This window comes from Chenopodium album, chromosome 10 (genome assembly GCF_948465745.1).
Source record: "Chenopodium album chromosome 10, dcCheAlbu1.1, whole genome shotgun sequence".
Classification (NCBI taxonomy): Eukaryota; Viridiplantae; Streptophyta; class Magnoliopsida; order Caryophyllales; family Amaranthaceae; genus Chenopodium; species Chenopodium album.
The window spans coordinates 55,692,071-55,715,939 of record NC_137843.1 but is presented as its reverse complement, the minus strand read 5'-3'; the positions used below and the strand labels follow the sequence as shown (position 1 = coordinate 55,715,939).

Here is a 23,869-nt window from a genome sequence, read left to right as displayed (position 1 = left end):
CAAATAAACAAAAAGTGAAACAAACTTTGATAAACAAAGGGAATATTTTCTAACCTGAGGGAAGGCTAACTTCATAAAGATTTTATTATTGTAACCTAAGTATTAAGATATCAGCATTCAAAGCTAGGGTTCTAACCAACTTGACTATCCCTTGGACTCAGCTTGCAAGCAGAATCTAAGCCATGCTCAAATATTTCCCAGACAAGTCAAGACCATGATAGGTCCAACTGTTTCAGCTCAATTTATACTAATTGGTGCTTGAGTTTTAACTTTGGATATCAGATACGTAGTACATAAAAACTTAAAATGTAGAAAGCACAAAAACTGGAACAAAGTTTTTACAGTTATACGGACTACGGAGTAACTAATAACACAGATATAACCTAAAGGCAAAAAAAAAGTTAAATTTTCGTATCGATCTCGTAGGCCCCATCCATGCTCTCCCTCAATTTGGAGGTTCAATAAATTTCAGCAGATCATGAACAATTTCACATGCAAGATATCTTACTCATTTAAGAATCTAAAAGCTGGAAGGAAAGGGGTATCCCCATTCCCAACCCTCCTTCAACTCAACCATTCAATTCCTAGGGACTGATTTTATACATGGGTATGTCAGAAAATAAGGTAACTCAAAACCAATTAATTAAACATCTAGGCTGTTGTTACACTAGTCCCTATCCCCGAGTGACTCAGCTAGACGGAAACTCAGAATTCCAAGTGATGCTCAAGTAACAGCCTGCATAACAGATTTTGGAGCTAATGCTTGTAATCCAAGAGAGCTTATGCTCAAGACAGGGTATATAATATATATATTTCAGCTCTCAGAATCACCAGAACCCACAGCTTATATATTATCTAGAATTTAGATCAAACTCCCCACTTTCACGCCACTCTTCTTGCATTCCTGTGTCTCCATTTTCTGCCTCTTCATCGTTCAAAAAATCATCAGAAGGTTCTCTCTCCCCCCTCTGTGCATTATTGCCCCACCCGTTGATCATCTCATCAGGGATAACCCCTTGCTCTTGATCAGTTAGTTCATGATTCATAGATGCACCATTTCCTTGTGATCCAAGAGCATTAACTCTGATTGGAGCTCGAGCCATCAATTCAGCATGAGCCTGTGATTCAGCTCGAGCTTGCTCAGCTTGCATGGCTGCCATCCGCATCTTAGCTTCCTGAACCTCCCGACCAGCTCTTGACTCCATTTCTGCTCGTACTTCCATAATAGCGCGTTTCTCTTCTTGTAACAGAGCCTGCTCAATCATCAATCTCTCCTCGGAGCGAAATTCCCCCAAGGCCCGCTTTCGAGTTATAATATTAAAGGCCAGTGCCTGTTTCTCAAAAGTTGATGTGAACTCAGCTACTTTAGCAGCAATATTGTGGTCCCACTGTTGGGAGCGCGAGAGTATTTGCCCAGTAGTATCAGAATCAAGAATCCTATCATCTTCTTCTGCTTCATAATCTGCCACAACATGGTATGGTAGCAGCCTGTATTATAAAAAATTGAGCAGAGCATTTAGATAGTTGTAGGACTTCACGCAGAACTTGAGCAAATTGAGAGAAAAGGATGCATGAGAAGTCAGTAAAAGACCACGTCAAAATAGAGCATACAGCTGAATTCCTTTTCATGTTATTATTTATCCACACACCAATAAAAAGATGCAACATCCTCACATCCGAAACCATACATTATCAATAGAAATTAGATTGGCTTCAAAAAAAAAAAAAAAAAAAAAAAGAGAACAGAGATAACATTATCGTTTTGGAAATCAGAACTAGCAATGTAATACTTCTCCGCCTGAAATGACTGATAATTATAATGCTAAACTCATACCTTATATTTCTAGATTTATTTTACAGGTATATCGACTTCAAGCCAATAAAATTATTAAACTGTAATAAGTTAATAACCATGCTGGGTACAAGTAGTGGGCCTAGTGGCTAGTACCCTGGGTGTTGACTCATAACCTATAGCTAATAGCTTTGGCGAGTTTGGTCAGTAGTGATAGTCACCAAGAGAAAATATTGTAGCGAATTTAATTTGGAAGCACAAAAGGTATTCCCCATGTCCAGTTGGATCCCCCTCAAAATACATTGGACACCACTCCACAATTAATGAGCTCTAGGTAAATCATGTAAGATTAGCAGAGGACGTGATGCAATTCTGGAAGTCAATTTTCCAAGAGAAGATGAACTCTGACAGAATTATCAAGACATAATCACAGCTACATGTGTATCAACTTCAAGATAAGACAATAAGCTAACAAAAAAATTCCACCATTTCATTCCACTAATCTAATACCAGATACAAATATTAGCTGTGACAAAAGCCAATCAAAGCCAATATAATACCATATCAACAAACAAGAATCAATAGTGGATCTTGACCAGGTAGGGTTCTAACATTTCAGGGATATTAAATACATTCCACAATAAATATGCAATCTAAAATAAGAGGATATGGCGCTTTTGGTTTCACAAATCAGCTTCGACATCATACAGACACATGCTGGAATCATTCAAAAAAAATATTAGGGAACCCGTTTAAATCATCAGAAAATGTAATATTCTTGTGCCAAAACTACTTAAAGCTAACAAAAATCCCTCCATATCCAAGCTTACTACTGGAACAATTGCCAACATAAGTCAGGTTAGGTAGAACATCTGAACATGCCAAGTGACAAGGGGCAGCTCAATAAAAGATATGGAGAAAATTGAAGAGGACACTTACAAATATGATAAGCCAATACAGAAGGAAAAATGAAAGTGCTCACTCATAGCTTAAGACAGTCAGTGTGTGTGTGGAGGGGGGATGATGTTGCAAGGGTAATAACCAAATATATCAAGATCTCAAGCTATCATGAAACATTTACAAATTGACATAAAGTCTTGATCACACTTGATTCTGAAAAAACTACAACCTTCCGATCCCTCCAAGAAAAAGGAAAAGAAACACTTGACAAATGCAAATTCAACCCTGAAAAAACCATCAAATATCTGTTTCCAAGTGCAACAAGACAATTGTACCCCCAATCTCATATAAGGCTAAGAATAGATGCCATCAAGACAGTTAAGGATAAAAGAGAACTTTCTCTTCACAAAAGCTAAAATGACTTGCAAAATTAAAATGCCTTACTTTTTTTCCTTAAATGCTGCCCATGCACCTACTGGAGAGGAGAAAAGGGAAGAAAAAGGAGTAGAGGAGCCTCTATCTTCAAATGACATTAGCTAAGAAATCAAAATGTAAATCTCCTTGGAGAATAAACACAAAACAACTTCCAAATCATCTAGTCTAAAAATCTCATTACTCCCCTCACTACCGAACTAAAAAAAAAAGCTCAATCAGCAATTAGCTTCTATAACTTTGATACTCAAATCTTTTTTCAAGTAATTTTAATACAAAGCATATAAAAAGAAAAGTTCTGATGCCTTTGAGTACCATTTTAAGCTATCACCTCATCAAAAACATCCTTAAGACGCAATTGAGATCTAGTCTCAGAACTGACCCTTCAAGGGTAGATCACCAGTCACTACACCATATGCCATTCTAAAACACTAATATTGAAACACCAACTAAAGACTTGAATGCAGCTTTCCAAGAATACTCCATAGAGTGAAGATCCCTTCTAAATGCAACCTAAAACCTCAAGAATTATCCCTCCATAGAGTCGGCTCATAGAAATCTCTAAACAAGGGAAATATGCAAGAATAACTTACAAGGTAGGAAACTCCCCTATAAGCTTCAAAGAGTCAGAATCCTAAGGGACAAACTACCCCACCCATCTTACCATGAAACAAACGTTGAGCACACAAACTCATTGTTGCAATCCTACTAACTTCTTCCATATTTACTGCTGAAAAACTGCAATACAACATCAGAACTAATTCCAAATTCCCTTTCTTCACATGGAAATAAAGCTTGTTCTCATTTCAAGAGGTAATTCTCACTGATCATCAACAACATGGTACTTCTTAAGCCTCTTTATCTCAACATTGTGCATTGAATTCCTCTCCTTGTTACTTCCATGGACGCCAAACACCTAAAATCAACCCTCACAGATTTCAACGAACCATTTAATCCTCTTACAAAAGAGTTCAGTGTGGTATAGAGGCTATCTTTCTTCCAGGATTTAAGCTCAAGCTGGAGGTGGAAAGTTGTTCAATATATGCATCGTTAAGCTTATGAGAGCCATATTCTCTGTAGTAGCTAATTCCAAGACATGACAATCACCAGATCGAGACTTTCTCATACCCATAAATCAGACCTCATTTAACTCCCTAGCAACTGCTCATCCTAGGCAAACCCAAACTACCCCATTTCAAAGAATATAACTGTACCCCCGCAAAAATGGAAGAAAAATGCCTAGAAATGGCTAGCCAGAAAGATTCTAAGCCTGAAAACTAACACAAAGACCGATTTACTGACAAAGACCTCCCACAAAAGCAAGGTTCCAGCCTTCCAGGCTTCCAGTACATTACATAACAAAGCCACAAATAAACTCTTCATATTAGGTTCCTTAAATTTCATCTTATACTAGTTGGAAATTTCCAAAGTCCCCCTCACTTACACACACAAACAAAATAAAATGAAAAATGAGTCCAAATGTGGAAGGCTACCTAAGTATCCTTGGTAATTACACCCTAGTCAAGTTTCTTCCTCAAGTATTTTACTAATTTCTATTTTCACTATTGTAATACTACATCTTCGGAATAAATCACACAACTTTCACCTTTTTACACGCATTCAAAATCAAATGTCATCAGGACCAAACTAGAATACTAAACAGATAAGTTCTTCACGATGCCAAATTGAGAATTGGGTAATTTAAGGACATAATTGTTTCCAATAACCAAATTCTTCAGCTTCTTGTTCTTAAATTAATCAACTTTATCAAGGAAATTAACAAACCGAATTTCTATTTTCACTATTGTAATACTACATCTTTGGAATAAATCACGCAACTTTCACCTTTTTACACGCATTCGAACCCGATGTCATTAGGACCAAACTAGAATACTTATCAGATAAGTTCTTCACAATGCCAAATTGAGAATAAGGCAAACTAAATGAAAGCATAATTGTTTCCAATAACCAAATTCTTCAGCTTCTTGTTCTTAAATTAATCAACTTTATCAAGGAAATTAACAAACGACTTTAATTTAACATCATAACATTACTCAAGAAAACATCATAAATGAAAAAAACAGTAAAATGTTGAGAAAGAGTGGAAAAACCTTTCACAAGCATCTTCGAGCGACGCGAAAGGCCGCTTGAAATCGGGATGACAAACGCGCCAAGCATCCTGATACGCCATCTGAAGCTCAGCTTGATTCCCAGCAAGAGGAGGAACAGATTGCTGCTGTTGCGACTGAGGTGAAACCCTATTCATCTTCTGCTGCAAATGCTGTTGCTGAGATTGGGGACTAGAGCTAGGGTTTCCCTGCTGATGAATAGGATGCATAGAATTCGAATTAGGGTTAGGGTTTTGATTTTGCGATTGCAATTGATTTAGACCTAATGGACGATTCCCTCCAAGAGGCCTCAAATGCGCATCGATGTTCGACGGAAACCGTGCCATGGCAGCTTGTTGTTGATGCCGTTGTTGTTGTTGTTGTTGTTGTTGCTGGTGTTGATGCTGTTGTTGATGTTGCGGGTGTTGATTTTGTTGCTGGTGTTGTTGCTGGTGTTGTTGATGTTGTTGTTGCTGGAAATGCTGAAGAAGGTAAAGTTGTTGCTGCTGTTGTTGCTGTAACATTATTTGTTGTTGTTGGCGTTGCGCCAACGCTTTCGCTTCGTCCATGATTTTCTCTTTCTCTCTCTTACGACTGAGTCTGAAAGTATGGCGAGAAAATTGGGGGAAGTTGGGATCTAGCTACTACTACCATGGGAGTGAGAGGATTTGCAGGAAATTAAGACTTTTGAATTGGAGAAGAAACGACTTTCTTTTCCCTTACTACTCTCGTAAATTCAACAATTGTAATCCTCCGTATTCAAAAATTGTTTTTTGTCGGAGTCTAGTAACCCTGATTGATCGCGTAACCCGTCAGAACACAAAATTTTATATGTATGTGGCTGGTCACATCGTATGGCCGAGGTTACTTAGATTGAGCCATCGTTGACTGAGTAACTCTTTATCGATCGGAATTACTTATTAGTAATCCCTGATTGACCAAGTAACCCGTGATCGAATAAGTAATCCCTTAATAAGTAACCCCTAACCAAGTAACTCATGATCGACCGAGTAACCCTTACATAAATAATTCCAGTCACACGGTGTGTCTAGCCACATATAAAATGCGCTGGACTGAGAAATGGTTCAAAAATTGTTTTGTCACGGTTTAAGTGTTTTGATTGTGGATCATAAGATTAGCTTCCATCTATTTGATGAACAAGGATGCAAGTCGGGTATGGAAAGGGGTTGGGCTTGTGAGAATGTAACGATAAGAGCGAATGTTGAGTTCAAGATTGGGTGATCTTACTAATTGATGATTAGAGTAGAAAAAAGGTTTGGTCGGGGATGGTGAGAGTTGTGATGGTAGAGAAAGTTAAGGTGGGCACAACACAAGCTGGTAATGAGCCTAGCCTATTTGTGAACAGTTAGAGCTCGGCTCAGTCAAAGTTTGATTCGTGGTGGCACAGCTCGAAACCTTAACGAGCTGAAGCTCGGCTTGAAAAGTTCGTGTATAAACTTTACTACTCTTTGCATATAAAAAAAATATATGTATATAAACATAAATGTATTTGTCATAGTTAGTATTTTTATTATCATAATAATAATAATAAAAATGAAAGCTTATTACAAAATTAAAAATTTAATAATGAAAAATAAAGAAGACAAGTAAACTAAGAATAATAATAAATCAATGTTGTTCGTAAATAGTTCGAGTTCGGCTCGCCTTAATGCTTAGTCAAAGCTCTAAGCTTGACAAATAAAATTTCGAATTCGTAGAAACTTAAACGAACACAAGCCAAGCTAACCATATTTCAAGCTCAGCTCGCAAAATAAGCACCCCTAAGTCTGATTATGATATTAATTTTTTTAGATCAGATAGAAATTTATGGTGCTCTAGAACACATGGTAACACAATATTTGTAAGTTTTACACCACAAATATTTAGGAAATTTTGACATTTCCTACCACTAAAAACACCATGTTTCATATTTGCTACCCATTAAATTTTTTATTTTTTTTTACTTTACTAACACCTAAATCAGAGTTTGTTAAAAAGCACTATCACATGCCTTATTCTGTTACCATTTCCGTCAGTGGGGTCCACTCCACCGTTCAGCGACCTTCTAGCCACCATTCCATCCCCAGCCACCTTCTAGCCACCCTTCCATCCCCAGCCACCTCACTGCAATCTTCCAACCACCATCCATCCCCACCTCATCTTCCAGCCCCTCCCTGTCAACCACCCATCCCCCCTCCCCATGTCGGCATCCCCTTCCTCTACCCTTTTCGGCATTCCCCTCCCTCTGCCGACGATCGGGGTCCCCTTCCCCTACCCTTCGGAGGTCGAAATTGCTCAGACAAGAGCTGGAATTGCTCGGAGAAGATGATTTCGCAATGGAATCGGCCCCCCTCCCTGTTCCCTTCACCGGAATCGACCCCCCTCCCCTTCCCCTACCCATTTCGACCACCCCTAACCCTAAACCACCACCCCAAAACCACCATAAGCAAAACCCTAAAACTCGTTTAGGGTGGTTTTAGGTTGGTGGTTTAGGGTTAGGGGTGCTGGTTTTTGGGTGAGGGAAGGAAAAGGGGTCGATTACGTTGGAGCTGTTGGCGCCGGCCGCATCTTTGGGCGCCGACGGGGGAGGGTGGCTGACGGGAGGGGCTGGGCTTTTTAAGAATGGCTGGTTTTTTTTGAGTGTTTTTTTTTTTTTAATTTAACTTAACGGAATCCGTTTATCAAAATCTGATTTAGGTGGTAGCAAATGTGAAACATGGTGTTTTTAGTGGTAGCAAATGTCAAAATTTCTAAATATTTATGCAAGACAAACTACTTCAATTACGATACCTTGGATATCATTAAAAAAATAAAATTAAATTTCTTTTAAATATACAATATTTCAATTTTAATTTGGGTATCCAAACTTGAAATAATTCTATTTACAGTACTTGAAAGTTGAAATCAAATGATAGGGCCAAAGAATAAACAACTAGTTTGATTTTCATTATTGTTGTCTAAAATGGAAAACATGAACTCACTCATTCTTGCAATATACGAAGTACGAAGTATCAAATAGCATGAATCATCATTTTGTACTTCTATTTAATAATTGCTATAAAATATGCATCACAAATGGTCGTAATATTTCACCAAAAAAAAGGGTTGTAATAAGATTATATCCTGCTTTAGAATTTTTCACTGATATTTTTTTTCTCATTACTGTTAATGGTCAAAATTCAACCGACAAGCACAAAGAAGTTGACATCTATTTTCCGACCACTACTTAGCCTGATAGTCTATAATCATGCACAAAGTAGTTGATATCAATTTCATTTCAAAAGTTTGCCTTACTACATGCCAGCAAGAAGTAAATGAATCGGTTAGGTTTGTCTTGCTACCCATCATACAAGTTGCTATGCTTTCCAAAATTTTCACACAAACAGAACAAACAATATTATGCTTCTAGCATTGCGTCAAATCTCCTCTATATCAATATTAATTAATATAGAAAACACAAGTCCAGCCAATTTCGAAGTCCTAAAAGTTAGAGCTCGGTGGTGAGGAGACGTAAAGCAATGCAGCATCTATGTCAATTTAATATGCATGTATTTCAATCAGAACGGCCAAAAATTATTGAAGGAACCAATCTTCTACATTTAGATTTTGAGCTCCCCGGATATCCAAAGTGATGTAAAGCCGGGAGATGCTGGAATCCTGGGACAAAGCCGAATAGCGTGTTCTATGGTCAACTGATGATGGACCACTGATAGCTAACATATTGAGAGTACCGTCAAGTTAGCCTCAGCATGACCATACAATTGATGAGAAACGGATGCCTTCACCTGCTTGGCTCGTTTGACAACAGTTAGATATGTTCAACATATTCTGTCATTTATGAATGCTTCTAAGGCTCGGAAAAGGTTTTATGCAGCTCTTAAGCTTGATATGAATAAGGCCTATGATCGGGTCAACTGGACCTTTCTTCTGAGAACTTTACAGGCCTTTGGGTTTCCAGCCTATTGGATTCACATTATTCATCAGTGTGTGTCGACGGTTTCTTATCATGTTTTGGTGAATGGCAGGCCTTCACCCACTTTTCAACCTCAGTGTGGTCTACGGCAGGGTGATCCTTTCTCTTCGTATATGTTTGTCCTATGCATGGAGGTGTTCTCAGCCATGTTACGACACGCGGAGGGTACTTCTCGTATTCAGGGTATCCGTATTTCGCGGGGTGCCCCTTCTATCTTGCACTTGTTCTTTGCGGATGATTCCCTGTTATTTTTTCAGGTTTCTCCAGATGCTTGTGATAACCTTTTACAGGTCGTTCAGCACTTCTGTGATGCGTTCGGTCAGATGATCAACCTTCAAAAATCTTTCGTTAAATTTAGTCCTAATATACCTTAAGATTATAAGGACTATTTGGCGACGTGTTTGAAGCTTAAGCATCAGCCAGCTCTCGATTCATATTTAGGTCTGCCAGTGGATTTGGGCCGTAGCAAAGTTTCGGCTTTTCGGTTTCTTATTGATAAGGTTTCTGATTGTTTGGCTCGATTCGCTTCGCTCCATCTCTCAACAGCGGCAAAGTTGGTCATTATTAACTCAGTGTTGGTAGCCTCGTTTAATCATGTCTTGTCCGTCTTCAAGGTGTCGGCTTCGATCTGCAGCTACATTGATAACTTGTTGACCAGGTTCTGGTGGAGGTCTTCTTCCTCCTCGAAGGGTATGGCGTTTCGTTCAGCCTCGCTTCTGCACCTACCGAAAGGTTTAGGAGGGCTGGGTCTCCGTAGTTCAGCTTTGGTTAATCAGGCTTTGCTTGCCCGTCAGCGTTGGCACCTTTTTCAACATCCCCGGCTACTTATCTCCTGGATTTTTCGGGCCAAGTACCCTTCCCTCCACTCGCTTGGTTCAGTTGATTTTTCTAGGACCTCTTGAGGGTGCCGAGGCTTGATGGAAGGCAGGATGCTTTGGCAAAGGGCCTAGCTTGGAAAGTTGGTTCAGGTTCCTAAGTTAGAAACCTTGATGATGAGTGGGTTCTCGAAGGTTTGACTGTCAGACCGTCAGTTTCTGAGTCGGATGTTCCGACTCACGTTTCTTGTCTTATTATTCCGCGTTCTGGCGCATGGGACACTTCTAAGATTCATCAGCTCTTTTGACACTCAGTTGGCCCAGAGCATTCTAGCTCTTGAAAGGCCACATTGAGCTATGGATGATTTTGTATACTGGAAGTTTTCTAGGGATGGTCGCTTTTCTACCAAGTCGGCCTACTCTCTTTTGGTTCGACAATCCGTCGTTTCGGTTGTCAGCACTCCAGTTCCAGATTAGTGGTGGAAATCCTTCCAGGGTCTTCCCCTCCTCCCTCGATTCAAGGTGTTTTGTTGGAAGCTGCTTCATAATGCCCTTCCTCTATTGGCGACTTTAGCTTCCAAGGGTCTTCCGGTGGATCCGGTTTGCCCATTTTGCCGTACGAGTCTTGAGACGACTTCCCACTTGTTCAGAGATTGTCCCTTTATTATTAGCTCCCTTTGGGATTCGGCTTTCTCCTCTCTGAATGGTACCTTGTCGGAGTCTGCACCATTTGTCGACTGGGTAGTGTCTGTGGTCTCGTTCTTCAAGGAGTCCAAGGATTTGGTAGGTCTGACATCCTTCGTTTCTTTCCTATGGACAGTCTGGATTATTCGGAATGGTTGCGTTTTTAGGCAAGCAGTTTGGTCTCCCTCCTTATTTCATCATTTCTCTCGGGAATGGACAGCTAGAGCTGTTCAGGCACAAGAGCTCCACCATCATCTTACTTCCTTTGGCAAGACCTCTTCCTTGCCTGATCCAAGAGGTGGTTCCTTTGTGTTTGCAAGGAGATTCTACAGATCGCTTGGATCATTGTTTAGTTTTTGACGGAGTCTGGCTATGTCGTGATAATCGGCAGGCGCTGGCTGTATTATTCGGGAGGTCGCTTCAGTAGAGTCCTCGGGGGTGGAGCGCGTGCTTGCCGAGTTCATAATGCTCTTCAGGCGGAGTTGCAGGCCTGCTTATGGGGCCTTCGGTCGGCCTTACGTAGAGACCTTCGTATTCTCATTTACACAGGCTATGCTCCTTTGGTTTCCTTGTTTCGGTTCTCTAGGTCCTCTGATATCTCGTGTTTCTGGTTATTACGGAAAATTCAAGAGCTTCTTTCCCGAATTTTGACCTGTCAGCTTTGTAAGGTGCCTCGAAAGGGGGTTGCTCCTGCGCATTGGTTGGCAGTTGGTGCTTGTGAACGCCGCTTCCTTTGTTGGTCCTTTTAGTTTTATTGTTGTTTTTGTTTGTTTTGTTAGTGATCTTTGTCCAAAAAAAAAAAAAAAAAAAAAAAAAAAAAAACATATTTTGAGACTTGTGGGGAGACTTTTGTAATTACTTTTCCTTCACTCAAAATGATGCACATTGCATAAGAGAAAACAATAGAAGGAACACCACTAAAGCAAACCAGAAGATTTACTTCCAAAATTCGAATAAATGAAACAGATAATAGCCCAAGACAATGAATGAGCACGTTCAGGATGGGAAATTCTACAGCACAAGCTCACAAAGGAAGCATGTAAAGTGGAGCTTTCTTGCGAGCTCCATGGAATATAATGGAAGTGAATTGTGGGCAGTTGCAAGGTCATGAATCTCATCATATCCTTCCAATGTCTTTTCTTCCTTGTGATGGTGGAATATTGATTGGATGGTTTGTTCTGCGACCTACCAAACAAGGGCAAGGGCTATCAAAAAGAACAGTATTGTATCTATCTTCTTCCCCCCCAATGTTGACCTTCAAAAAAGGAAATAAACAGCAAAAGTGAAGGAACAGGCAAACAATTATTTCACATATGCGGGAAGACAAATTTAGAACTGCTTGAAATATCAGGATCAAGTTTGTGCATACCCCATGGCATGCTGTTATGTGGATATCCCGGATCATAGCTATAAGAATTGTGATGTGGCCTCGTATTAATCCCATCATTCCCATAAGTAACAGATGATCTCCCATGATTTGTACGCTGAATAGGCGGCTGTCCCAAACGGCTTAGAGAGGTCGGTGACAACTGTGACATATATTGTGGTGCCCTTAACATTGAACGACCATACCCAAGAGGCAGATTGTGAGCAGGTGGGCTGTTCATATCTAGTTTTGAAAATGCTTGAACAGGTCCACTGGGCCTGGATCAAATCACAAACATTAAAACAAATTCAGTAACCAAACCAGCATCCTCTGGGCCCTGGATCCAAATTTCCCTACACTGAGCTCGACACTCATGCCCATGTTGAATAACCATGGCAACATCAATCCAACAGAAATCACAACTCCTATTACTTAGTGCTTGTTTGGTTCATCATATACCATGGGAGGTTATTTCCCTTGCTAATTGCATACTACCCCTGTTACATATTAGTTGCAACTTTGGAATATTTTATCTTTCACAAATATTACCCAAAGTTGCAATTAATATGTAACGGAGGTAGGTACAAATTTTGCAAAAGTGTTTGGTTGACATTATGGGAATTAGTATTTCCTAGGAAATAACTTCCTATGTATTGTAGGAATTAACTCACCTGGGGGGGGGGGCTTGGTGAGTTATTCCCTTGTTATGTGGAAATTTACATTTCCCTTGGAAATTCACCTAATTACTAATAGTATACAGGCAATTAAATCTTCTATAGGACATCTTAACTCTTACAGAATGCTTTGGATACATTTTCTAAGGGCAATTCTCAGCACAGCCATTTAGATAATAAATTGACCACACACAAATGAATAACAAAAATCATAAGGAAACAGAAAACCAATGATATCATCTACATTCATGCCTCAACTCCTACAAACGACAGATGAAACAGAATAAAATAACTCAGCTAGTACATTAATTACCTCCACATTGCATTAGAAACTGCATTTGAATCATGGCTGTATGTTCCAAGACCTAAAGTTTGTGATGATGCCGTAGCTTGATCTATGTTCACCACTTTACCAAACTCGGAAGTGATGCTGCTCACATCAGAACTATCCTCTTGCAGCAGTAATTCATCACTGAAAAAGAAAAACGGCAAGCTTACAAAAACGCATAGGCTTTCAAAATTAGAAACACAATGACAGATATTTTTTCCATTTTAGTCTTCCACCTTGAATAACAGAAAGAAAAAAAAAAAAAAAAAAAAGAAAGCACAAAACTTATTTCACATATCCTCTGTCCAAACAGAGGCATAACAAGTTCACAAAAATCCAACAACCATTGGCATCTTCTATATCAAAGTATTCTTTTGAGAGAAAATCCTGCAAGAACATTTTTCTTGTTCAACCTCACAAATATAAAAGCTGTGTGGATGTTGAGTAGCACAGCTTGTTGACTGCTGGCATCAACTTGAGCCTAATCTAATTACTCCAGCAATAACATAGACTGGGGCAGATTATGAGCCAATCCCCAACTTTTCAAATGGAAGATATTTATCTTTTAGTGGGTTGGGTTTAAGCTGGTAAGCTCAAGTGAGGATTTGGCATCTTATTGTGAGTTCGACTTCCAATAGAATGCATGAAGTAATAAAGCATGATTGACTAGTATCCATGCTGACTGATACAACTTGAAGTGATCAGCAACTGAAGTCTTATGTTATGTTCCCTTTCATAGAGTGATATTTTGAAGTAATATAAGATAAATAAATAAAGATAAAATCCTAAGAACACAAAAGTAAATCCATAAGACCATGACAGAGTATTCTAAGAAAAAACAATTTGTTTATGAAAATGAAATAAACTACAAAAATGTTTGTGATTCAAAAATATCCGGTGAGTAAAACTGTAGATCATCTAGAAACAACAAAAGGAGTCCAAGTTTTCATGGCCAAGGGAGGTACTATTTACATACCTATAGTTTGGATCCCAATCGCCAGGATCAGGCAATGATGTTACATCAAGCTTTTCATCCACAGGCCTTTTAACTTGTGAAAATTGAAGGCTTGAACCATGCGAACCAGAAATTGGCATGTGGGAAAAAGAGTTATCAGTACTGATATTACTACTACCAGATGGCGGCTTCCAACTTGACATGTTAGAGTTTATAGGTATATGCAGTGGACCACCAGGTACCTGTGACTGTGTGTTGCCCTCACCTTGACTGAAGCAAAGACCTCCACTCAATTGTCCTTGACAATGCGCAGAGGATGTACCTTCTTGAGACTGCATATTTCCAGAATGTCCCCAACTTTTTCTCCTGTTAAAATTGCTAACAGCAATACCTTTTCCGAGAGGAGACCCTTGACAATTTCCCCTTGCTGGAGATGCCGCACTATAATGTCCAGGTGAGCCAGAATTCTGAGTGAAACTGCTTGGCGGAGTAAACTGTGAAGGACTAATTCCAAGCGGGAATGGTGCAAAATTTCCTGCAGATGGACTAACACCAAGTCCATGTGGGCCTTGTGGCCGGTGATAAATTTTCCACCTTGTATCAGGGCTATTTCCGACCATTGCCTTACCACCTTGAGTATGAACATTCATTGTAGATTGGCAACCGGGTGAAAAGTATGTAAATGTATTAAAATTATCCCCATAGCTCCCGTAGCTACTTCCAAGCATGTTACCATCATTATAACTATTATGGCTTCCTAAGCTACCATAACTACTGCTTTGTGCATACGGTTGCATCTGAATGTGTGGAGAAGCATGCATTGATACAGTACGACCAGAAACCTGCATAAATGATATCAAAAGTCAGTCACAGAGATGTGACAACAGGATACTCCCTCGAAGCCCACACTTAAAAAGTGAAGCATGGAGGCAGTGGGCCATAGCACATTTAGTACAATAGCCTAGGGAATGAAAAAGAAGCATCTAAAGAGCCTGCAAGCTTACATGTGGAGAGAGACCGGCTGCAAACCAGTGCCCTCCCCCAGGATGATGGTCCACCTTGAAGTTTTGTGAAACTGGGCTAACCGGCTTCCCAATACGGAATCACAGAAAAAGGAAAAAAAAAAGTTTTAGAAACTTTGACAAAGAAGAAGGGACAAACAGAGGATAACAAGAAGAAAACAGAAGACTTTGAAAGATAGAATGACACTAACCATTGAACTAATTACAATGGCAAAGCATCCACATATGGAAACAAGAAGCTTGCAACTAAAGAAATTGATATGTACTTGCAATTAGGAAAAAAAATAAAGATAATATTTCAGAGACCGTGTCTCAAAACAGACTTATTAGTTCAATGAATCCCAATATCAGCATAAATTCATATTGGTAAATCACAAAACTTGCTGCTTGGAAATTATTCCTCTTTACAATCTTTTTCCTCAGTCCCACTCTATTTGAAGGCTGAAGCTCCTTTGCAAATCAGCACTTTTAAAATTAACAAATAATCTTATTAAAAGACTACAACAAAAGCTTAAGGAAGACCATAAAGAAATATCACTAGAATGTGTTTCTTTACAAAGTAGAGGAACCAGCCATATGTCTTATTGGTTCTTCACATGGTATTTTACAAGTGACAATTCAAGGATTCTGAATTGATAAAGCCACATTGATGTACCAGTAACTTTACTGACCAAGTGCATACATGTTTTTGATATTATAATTAATGCATTTGGCTTGATAGGATCAGAGGGATGCCAAAGTCTCAGTAAATAAACACATTCCCTGAGCACATATCAGAATAATCAATTATGAAGGAATGACTCAGAGCTCATCGTTGTTCATAACTTAATTCCATACTCTCATACATGTATTGCAATCTCCAAACTTATAAAACTAAACATAGCCATGCTAACTAAATAGCCATCTAAATAGAAAGTTACTACACCCAATATAGAAAAAATACCATGTTCCACGTATAGTTCTTCCCAAAGATTCAAAGTTTTGAGGGTTTGTTATTCTCTGTTAAGTTCTTCCTTATACAAAGGATCATGATATCCGTTGTAGTGTTGCTCTAGAGTTTTATTTTCTTAATATATTGTAGTCAATGGGTTTAATCATTTGTCACTCAACAAATAAATAAAGTGCAATTTCAGCATAGTCCATTCAATTCAACATAAAAGGATGTACCGCCTGAAAGACAACAAGGACAGTAGTGAAAAAAAAGTTGCTAGTATAATTGAAATTATATTCCAAGTGTTCCTGTGGAAGAAGTAAAGTAAACCCAACACTTTGAAAAACAACTTATTACAAATACAAACAGAGTTCAACGATAGAATTTTAAAAGCTTCAAATTTCCACAGTAAAATTATTTAAAAAGAATATGGGTGTGCAAAACTGCTCACCACACGAGGAGTCTCAGAAACAGGTATATAAGGGCTTGTGAATGGCTCTCCAGTCACAAAAGGATGTTTCAAAGCCTGCATTCAAATGCCCATCATCTAAATTAGTCATCCATATCATACTACATCAAATTACTAAGGATTAAAAACACAAAGTTGCAGCTATGACAGAAAATTAATAAACCTGAAATGGAGACCATCGCTTTGCAGGATCAAACTCCACAAGCCCCCTTAGAAAATCAATAAGAGCCAACCGTACTTGCCTCTCTGCAAAAGTCAATGGTAAAATATACCAAAAATTAAGCATGACTTGACAAAATTATCATACAGGAAGCATATTAAAAAGAATTCAAACATGGTACAGACCTTTGATTATGTCTTCTTCGGGTAAATTTTTCTTGTAAGGATAGGCCGCAACAATTCCTTCAAGATTCATATAATTAAAATATTCTTTTCCAATCACAGGTTTCTTCTTCTCCCTCTGTCACAAATTTACAGAATACTTGCATGAAGACAGGAAACAGTAAATCTGATAGTTATTTAATAGAAGGACCAATCATAGTATCATATAGCGCCATATTTTAAAACATAAAACTTGTCACTACTTTGAGAAACTATGCTTTTCTCAAAGTATCTCAAAGTAGTGACAAGTTTGATAATTATTTTGAAAAGCTTCTATTTGGATTGGAATCTAACCCAATCTGCAATAGCTACCCGTGTTCTATAAGAATAAGAGACAAAATCTCCAACTATTTGGATTTCCTCGAGGTGCTCCCCTAAGTGTTTGGAACCCCACTATCTAGGGCTTGCAGATTTTAATTAAGCTACTCCCTCTGTCCCAAATTACTCGCAACGGTTTGACTTTTTGCACTATTCACACATCTCCCCTTGACCATCTTTTTTAACTATTACATGAAAGTCAATGTAATCATGTAAGATGTTGTTGGGTCTATTTTAATGTATAGTTTCTTAATATAAACTTTTTATAACTTATATAAATATATAATAAAAGATATCAACGGCCAAACATGTGCATCAGCAAGGGTGTCCAGTTAAAATGTTACAAGTAAATTGGGACAGAGGGAGTAATAACCAAGGGACAGAAATGTGATGACAAATTGACAATTTGTCAATGTATCCTATTTGCTTCAGAAATATCTTCATTACTCCAGGGTTTCTGCTACAATTAGTTAATGTATCCTATATGGCCCTTCTCTCAATGTCTCTAAAAGAAACACCTGTAGAAAGCATGAAAAGCTAAAAAGAATCTAAAATTCGGTGGATAGAAAGAAGAAAACTAGAAAACAATGGCTTTAAGAGGAAAAGGTGTTGCCAGTGTTTTAAGGTCCTAGCCTATTAGCTTCAGGCCACAATCGCCTTCTGTTTCAGGCATTCCTGTTTTACAAAGGTTGCACACCCTGGTCGGAATCATACTTGTCATTGCATACCAAAAATCCAAAATAATAGGTAATGTAGTATTTAAAGAAGCAAAGCCTAAACAGGAAATATCAATCCTTAATCAACCATTTTTTTCTTTAACAGGAAGTGCCATCAACCAATGATTAAATTCAAATTTTATTCTATTCATAAACAATCTCAGATTAAGGGTACAAACACATACTGCTTCATATTCTTCCTCAGATAATGCTTGATAAGCACTTCTTCCTCCCATGGAAACATGTCCAGCATCTACATGATCGACACTTCCAACAAACTTAAAGAACTTGTTCGTGCTTTTTGCATCCTTTAGTAGATAATCAGGGGGTTGACCCCTACAAAAAATCAAATACATATAACACTCAGTAAAGATCAAATTTAAGGAAAATATCGTAATGATCTTCTCTTTGGCCTAATAAAAGATGTATCTAGCTAAGATAACATCAAGTGTACTTTTAATTTAAGAAAAAGAGAAACATACACGCACATATAGGGATTTAGAATTCAGTTCAAAGGTGTGGGGACATGATATTGATGAGCTAAAAAAAAAAAGCACTTTCAGTTGAAAACAATGAGCACATTTAGCTAAAATTAAATGCACATGAGTCCTTGCCTTCACTGGACTACTACTAATAGTGGATTTGAAATAAAAAAGAGTAGTGATTGATCATGACTTGTAAAGCAATGAAAATGAAAATGAAAATTGGAGATGGTTACATGATGAATATACAGTGTACCTAAAACAAATTTGAACTGTAATATTACTTATATTTATAAATGTACTTGAAATGGATCTGGGATTATAAATGAAACATTTTCACTTTGAGTGGGGGGATTTTACATTTTATTTTGGGACTAAGGCTTTGTTGTTGTTGTTGCTCTTGTTGTATAAGAATTGCCAGTATTGAGCCATTAAAAGCCTTTAAAGCATAGGATATAATAAACGGCTTTCAGTGAACTAACAAAATATGAGATTATTTGTTACAAAACAGGACATCGATTTAGCATCATAATAGTTATTCCAGAACTGCAGTCATGCACAAGAACCACACCAACACTTAATTTATACGTACAAAAATGACTCGTTAGAAAAAAAGAGAAGCATACCCGAGTATGCGAATCATCCTTCTTAGAAGATCAAATTCTGAAGCTCCAGGAAATAAAGGGAGGCCTAGAAACAACTCAGCAACAATGCATCCAAATGACCACATGTCAATGGCGGTAGTATATCTTAAAAACACAGTCAAGGTATGCAACTATGCATGTCATTTAATGCATCATTCATAATTTATTTGGACAAGGAACAGCCATATATCGAATCGCAACTGAAACAGGTCAGCTCTATCTATATGTGTTTGTACCCTGGTAATCTGGTTGTGCAATAAACACAAGCAGATAAGTAGCAAGATAACTGAAAATTTTGATTTGGAATGATTCTGGAACGATCATCTTCCTTATTCAGGAAGTTGGGTGAGAATTAACAAATCATCAATATTACTATACCTAAGGAAGAAAGACATAATAAGCAAGTAACAAAGGATACTGATAGCCAAGAAGAACTTCTGGAGACCTGTAGTAACGACTCTGCAAGAAATGTAAAAAACTAAAGTAAAAATCGTCAATAGAGAAAGTGAATTAGTGAATGGGAAGAGACTTACCTGAATATAAGAGTAGACAGTCTTATCCTCCATGCAGGCAGATCCAAAGTCAATAATTTTAATTTCTGCTGGTTTCATACTGTCAATATCATAAGAGTGTCATACTTTGCTATGAAGAGGACCAGAAAATCACCTTTCCCATCAACATGTTCCCACTATCCCTTGTGTTCACAGGAAGAAAACTTACCTTGTGCACAGAAGAATGTTCTCCGGTTTAAGATCACAATGGATAATACCAGCATCTTTCATCAGTCCCAACCCACGCAAAATCTATTAAATACAATATTTAGCAATACAAAGGATATTAAAGGTGCTGTAGCAAGTACTATAGATATCAACAAGTTCTACCTGCTTTGAGAAGAGCTGTACTATGCTCAACGATAGCCCTCTAAAATTATTAAGTTTTATCAGCTCATATCTGCCACAAAAGTATCAATACAAGTCACATATAAAGTCTTAACGGCTATATAGCAAAGTCACGGGCAGACCAAACTTACAAATTTGTGTCTAGTAATTCAAAAGAAATACACAGATGCCGCTGGAATACAAAGTAATCATGAATGCGAACAATATGATGCTTATCCTCAGGATCAAGCTTCTTATTTAACTGCAAAGGGGGCAGAAGGAAAAGTTATTCAGGTCCAGTGATAATAATTTCACGGCGGGAAAAATTAGCAGCTTAGGTACCGTAGTCAAGATTGAGACTTCAACCCAGGCCTGTTGATAGTAAGCTGGCTGGTTTTTTATGATTTTGACTGCCACAAAACTGTTAGTATCAGGCACCCAACATTTGGCAACCTGTCCAAATGTCCCATGTCCAAGAATATCTTTCACAATGTATCTGTTAAGATAAAATAATAAATCTAAATTACCAGCACTTGTAAATTGCAGCATGATATTCTTGTCTATTATGACCCCTAGACAACAGAGATAAATAAGGAAAATAGACCACTTACATCAACAAAAGCATACCTTAAGAGATACCAGCACAAAACATGCACCTAATACTTATTTAACTCCCATCTAATGAATCAAACAGAGGCTAAATAGCTAAATAAAAGCCATAAGTAAATCCAAACACTCAAAAATCCAGATAACACACGAAAATTAGTTATATAGAGTCAATGGACCGGTAATGCAAACTACCTATCCTCAAAAGCTTTTTTTTTTTTTTGTTATTGGTTTGGCCTTTTCTACAATTATTGTCATCCTCCACAGTAATATTTATAGCAGAAAATTTTGCAAGCCTGCATCCTCCCATTGTATTTCCATAATATTTTATGTATATTCATATGCCATAGTGTGACCTGTGACTCCACAAAGGTTGCTAGCAATTATCACATTTGTTGTCTTTTATAGATAATTTAATACCACCACTAAAATTAGTTGGAAAAGATACAGTTTTAAAACGAATACTTTCCTAGACAGGAGAATCTTTAAAATGATTCATAAATTCTCGGAAAAAGCAATACCGTGGTTTGCGATTTTTCAAATAATATACAATTGGTCTTGGAAAAGGAGATTCTCTTATAGAAGGATGAAAGGTGACGCATGTCACAAGGCGTCTCCTACACCACAGGAGGCGTTGTGGGTCGTTGGACATGTGGACAGCATCATTGCTTAGTAGGTGCTCATGGTTGCCACTTGCCAGGAACAGTGCTTCTCCTAAAGAGCTTTAAATTGGATTTGTCTTCTATGAACACCCATTAGACACTAATATTATAATGGGCTGTTTGGTGGGCCAAACGGACTCCAAAATGGGCTCTCACATGTATGCAAAGTATTTTGAGCCAATGAAGATCAGAAGATGATGGTTGAGACGGATTCTCAAGATGAAGTACCAAAAATGCATTTTTTGTTCCCAGCACGGGCGTAGTGCATTTCTAGAGTGCTGCAAAAAGCAATAAGGTGTGCTAAACTGCTAATGGGGAAGGTTTTGGCATAAAAGTTGTCTAGTTGTACGTACTAGGGAAGGAATTTTGTACAACCTCCTTGTAAATAAAATCTTTTGGAGGTGGGAACATTATAAAGAGGATTTATGTAGAATACTCTTTAAGAGGAGGATGGAATTTACAAAAATTGGATGTTTCAAGAATTAGGAGCTTGGTATGCCTAAGGAATATGAATAGACCATTGCATTCATTTGTACAAATCAACCAACACATTGTATTCTTTTTCAAAGCAATCAAATCCATTGCACATCCATCAAACTAACTAATTGATACAAAATCGATCACCCTCTTCACTGGCATCATACTTAAAAGGCCTATGTCCACATATCTTAAAGACATAAAACTCCACAATGCATTCTTGATTATAAGTCCTAACTCATTCTCATTCCATATTTGCACACTATATAAATCAATCATTATCAAATTAAAGTTCCAAAAGCAAGCCTTTGTCCAAATAATGATCTTTACCCTAAAAAGGCTCATCTTCATCATCAAACTTAAACCCTTCTTGGTATAAGCCCTAACTCTTTCTTAGTCTGCATTATAAATGCATCGTTGTAGTGTCCAATAAATGAGAGGTTTCGGTCAGAAGTTTTAAAGCTAGCCATCGTCCAAAATTAACAGTCTTCTCCCCTACAAAGACTCTTCACTCTCAAAATCTATTGCAAGAGGGACTTGCATAAGCCTTGTATTGGAAAGGGGGGCCAGTGTAAGTAAGCGCCTCACTAAAAGTCCCATCTATTGGGAACTGAGTGCACTTGACTTAAGTCATAGAAGATTCACTTATGAATCCGCTTTTAATGTATGAAAATCTGTATCAATTACCAATTTACCACCACTTTCAATTCTACAGTCTACACCCTCAATTTTAACAAAGCTACGACATTTAAATCAATGTCTGAATATTTCACATTGGATTGCGATTAAAACTTCTTGATAAATTACATCAACATTCTTAGTAAATTCTAACAAAGCTACTACATTTAAGCACTTTGGCACAACATTAATTCTTAGTATATTCTCCATTGGGCCCGGGAGTTTTTTTTTTTTTTTTTTTTTTTTTTCTGGAGGGAAGGGGGGAGGAGGGGGGGTTTATATAGACTTATAGTAAAATAAGTATAAGAAATCACACCTTCGTTGTGTATGAGAATTGACCAAGACATAATTTACTGAAAGAATAAGATCCGAATTTGCATTATCATGGCCATCATTGAACACTCCATCAGATGGACTTGTTAAAAACCTCTTAAGGTTCAGTTCATCTGTATACTTGAAGTCGGGATTGCATTCTTGATAGGTTTCAACTATGTGCTTTGTAAGTTTTGCCACCAACTACAAACCAAAAAAATAACACATACCATACACACACATTAGCATGCTACTCATTCAACCATCAATTTCAAAGGCCAATCAACTACTTACAATGCCCACTCATCTAAAATATTGCTAAACAACATTACTCCGAGACTCTATTTCACCTCAAGTACCCATGTCAAATAATCGACACATGTACACTACATTGGTATGACACTTCAACATTTCAATTTCAACCAAAATTAAGCAATTTATTCATAAAATCATAGGTGCTAAATATTATAATCATTGACTTGAACATTCCAATCATTAACATAATAACTAACATCTCAAAAGAATGAATCAAGACATTAATTGAGAAACTTACAGGTCTTCTAACCACAACCCTCAAAGCTTTAGACTTGTTACTCGTTTCCTGGGAAAATATATAGGGACGAAACGCCAGCTGACGGGGGCAAAACCCCGAAGCAAACGATGGCGAAGACGACGGCAACTCATTCAAAAGCTCGCCGCCACCTCTACGGTTGCCTCCATCCATAGAGACCACTGATTAATCTTCTTCACAAAAAGTCTAATTGCGAAATTCAATCATCCTCGTCTCTTTCTCTCTCCTCCACCAATCAATCAACAATTCCAATCAAAACCGCACACTAATTCACCCAGAAGACTGCAATCCCATCCTCATTCAAAAACCTCGAAAACTGATTCAATTTCTTCAAATTATTGAAATTAGAGCTAATGCCTCATCTTGTAACCATCCGATTGCAGATAAATTGATCAAAATTGAACCTTAATTAGGGTTCGGATCGATAAACGATTGAATCCGGGTGTAAATTGAGGATCCGAATTAGTGAAGTGTGAAACTTGATGAAGATCAATTACAAGAAGAAGAGATAATTTGGTTTGATTTGATTGAAAAATTGAGGAAGATTGAAAATTTGGGGGAAATTGGGTTGAAATTGATAGAGTCGACCACCGTATTGGTGCCAAAATTGATTAAAAATTTGGGTGACTGGAGTTTTGATTATACGGTCATCGGCGGAGCATCTTCCGTATAATGAACCCGGTCCATTTTTATGA

The 23,869-nt window shown here is 37.9% G+C and overlaps 2 protein-coding genes across 3 annotated transcripts; both read right to left on the bottom strand.

Moving 5' to 3' along the window:
* Positions 1-231: 231 nt before the first annotated feature.
* Positions 232-5,994, bottom strand: LOC145564193 (uncharacterized). The gene is made up of 2 exons (XM_081624520.1): positions 5,236-5,994; positions 232-1,488 (listed from the first exon to the last, which is right to left on the bottom strand). The coding sequence occupies exons 1-2, from the start codon at positions 5,799-5,801 to the stop codon at positions 852-854; spliced, it is 1,203 nt and encodes a 400-aa protein (XP_081480646.1). The 5' UTR covers positions 5,802-5,994; the 3' UTR covers positions 232-851.
* A 5,628-nt stretch (positions 5,995-11,622) lies between these two features.
* LOC145562583 (dual specificity protein kinase YAK1 homolog) lies at positions 11,623-23,869 on the bottom strand. Of its 2 annotated transcripts, none has more exons than XM_081622901.1 (18): positions 23,157-23,869; positions 22,608-22,807; positions 20,211-20,364; positions 20,021-20,130; positions 19,872-19,941; positions 19,711-19,793; positions 19,524-19,602; positions 19,409-19,449; positions 18,973-19,095; positions 18,050-18,200; positions 16,795-16,909; positions 16,613-16,695; positions 16,432-16,506; positions 15,032-15,115; positions 14,049-14,869; positions 13,058-13,216; positions 12,074-12,348; positions 11,623-11,959 (listed from the first exon to the last, which is right to left on the bottom strand). In XM_081622901.1, exons 1-18 carry the CDS (start codon positions 23,325-23,327, stop codon positions 11,934-11,936), a joined length of 2,820 nt encoding a protein of 939 aa, XP_081479027.1. In that variant the 5' UTR covers positions 23,328-23,869; the 3' UTR covers positions 11,623-11,933. The 2 variants fall into 2 exon arrangements, with proteins under 2 accessions (XP_081479027.1, XP_081479026.1); XM_081622900.1 differs by having other exon boundaries at positions 11,623-11,889.

Bases quoted from the DNA above. Each gene is read 5' to 3' on its own strand.
- LOC145562583 (XM_081622900.1), bottom strand. From the start codon at position 23,327: ATGGATGGAGGCAACCGTAGAGGTGGCGGCGAGCTTTTGAATGAGTTG. The intron at 22,808-23,156 runs GTAAGTTTCTCA...TTTGGTTTGTAG, and splicing joins GGGTTGTGGTTAGAAGACCT to TTGGTGGCAAAACTTACAAA. The intron at 16,910-18,049 runs GTATGTGTTTGT...AATTTGTGACAG, and splicing joins CTGAGGAAGAATATGAAGCA to AGGGAGAAGAAGAAACCTGT.
- LOC145564193 (XM_081624520.1), bottom strand. From the start codon at position 5,801: ATGGACGAAGCGAAAGCGTTGGCGCAACGCCAACAACAACAAATAATG. The intron at 1,489-5,235 runs GTTTTTCCACTC...TTTATAATACAG, and splicing joins CTCGAAGATGCTTGTGAAAG to GCTGCTACCATACCATGTTG.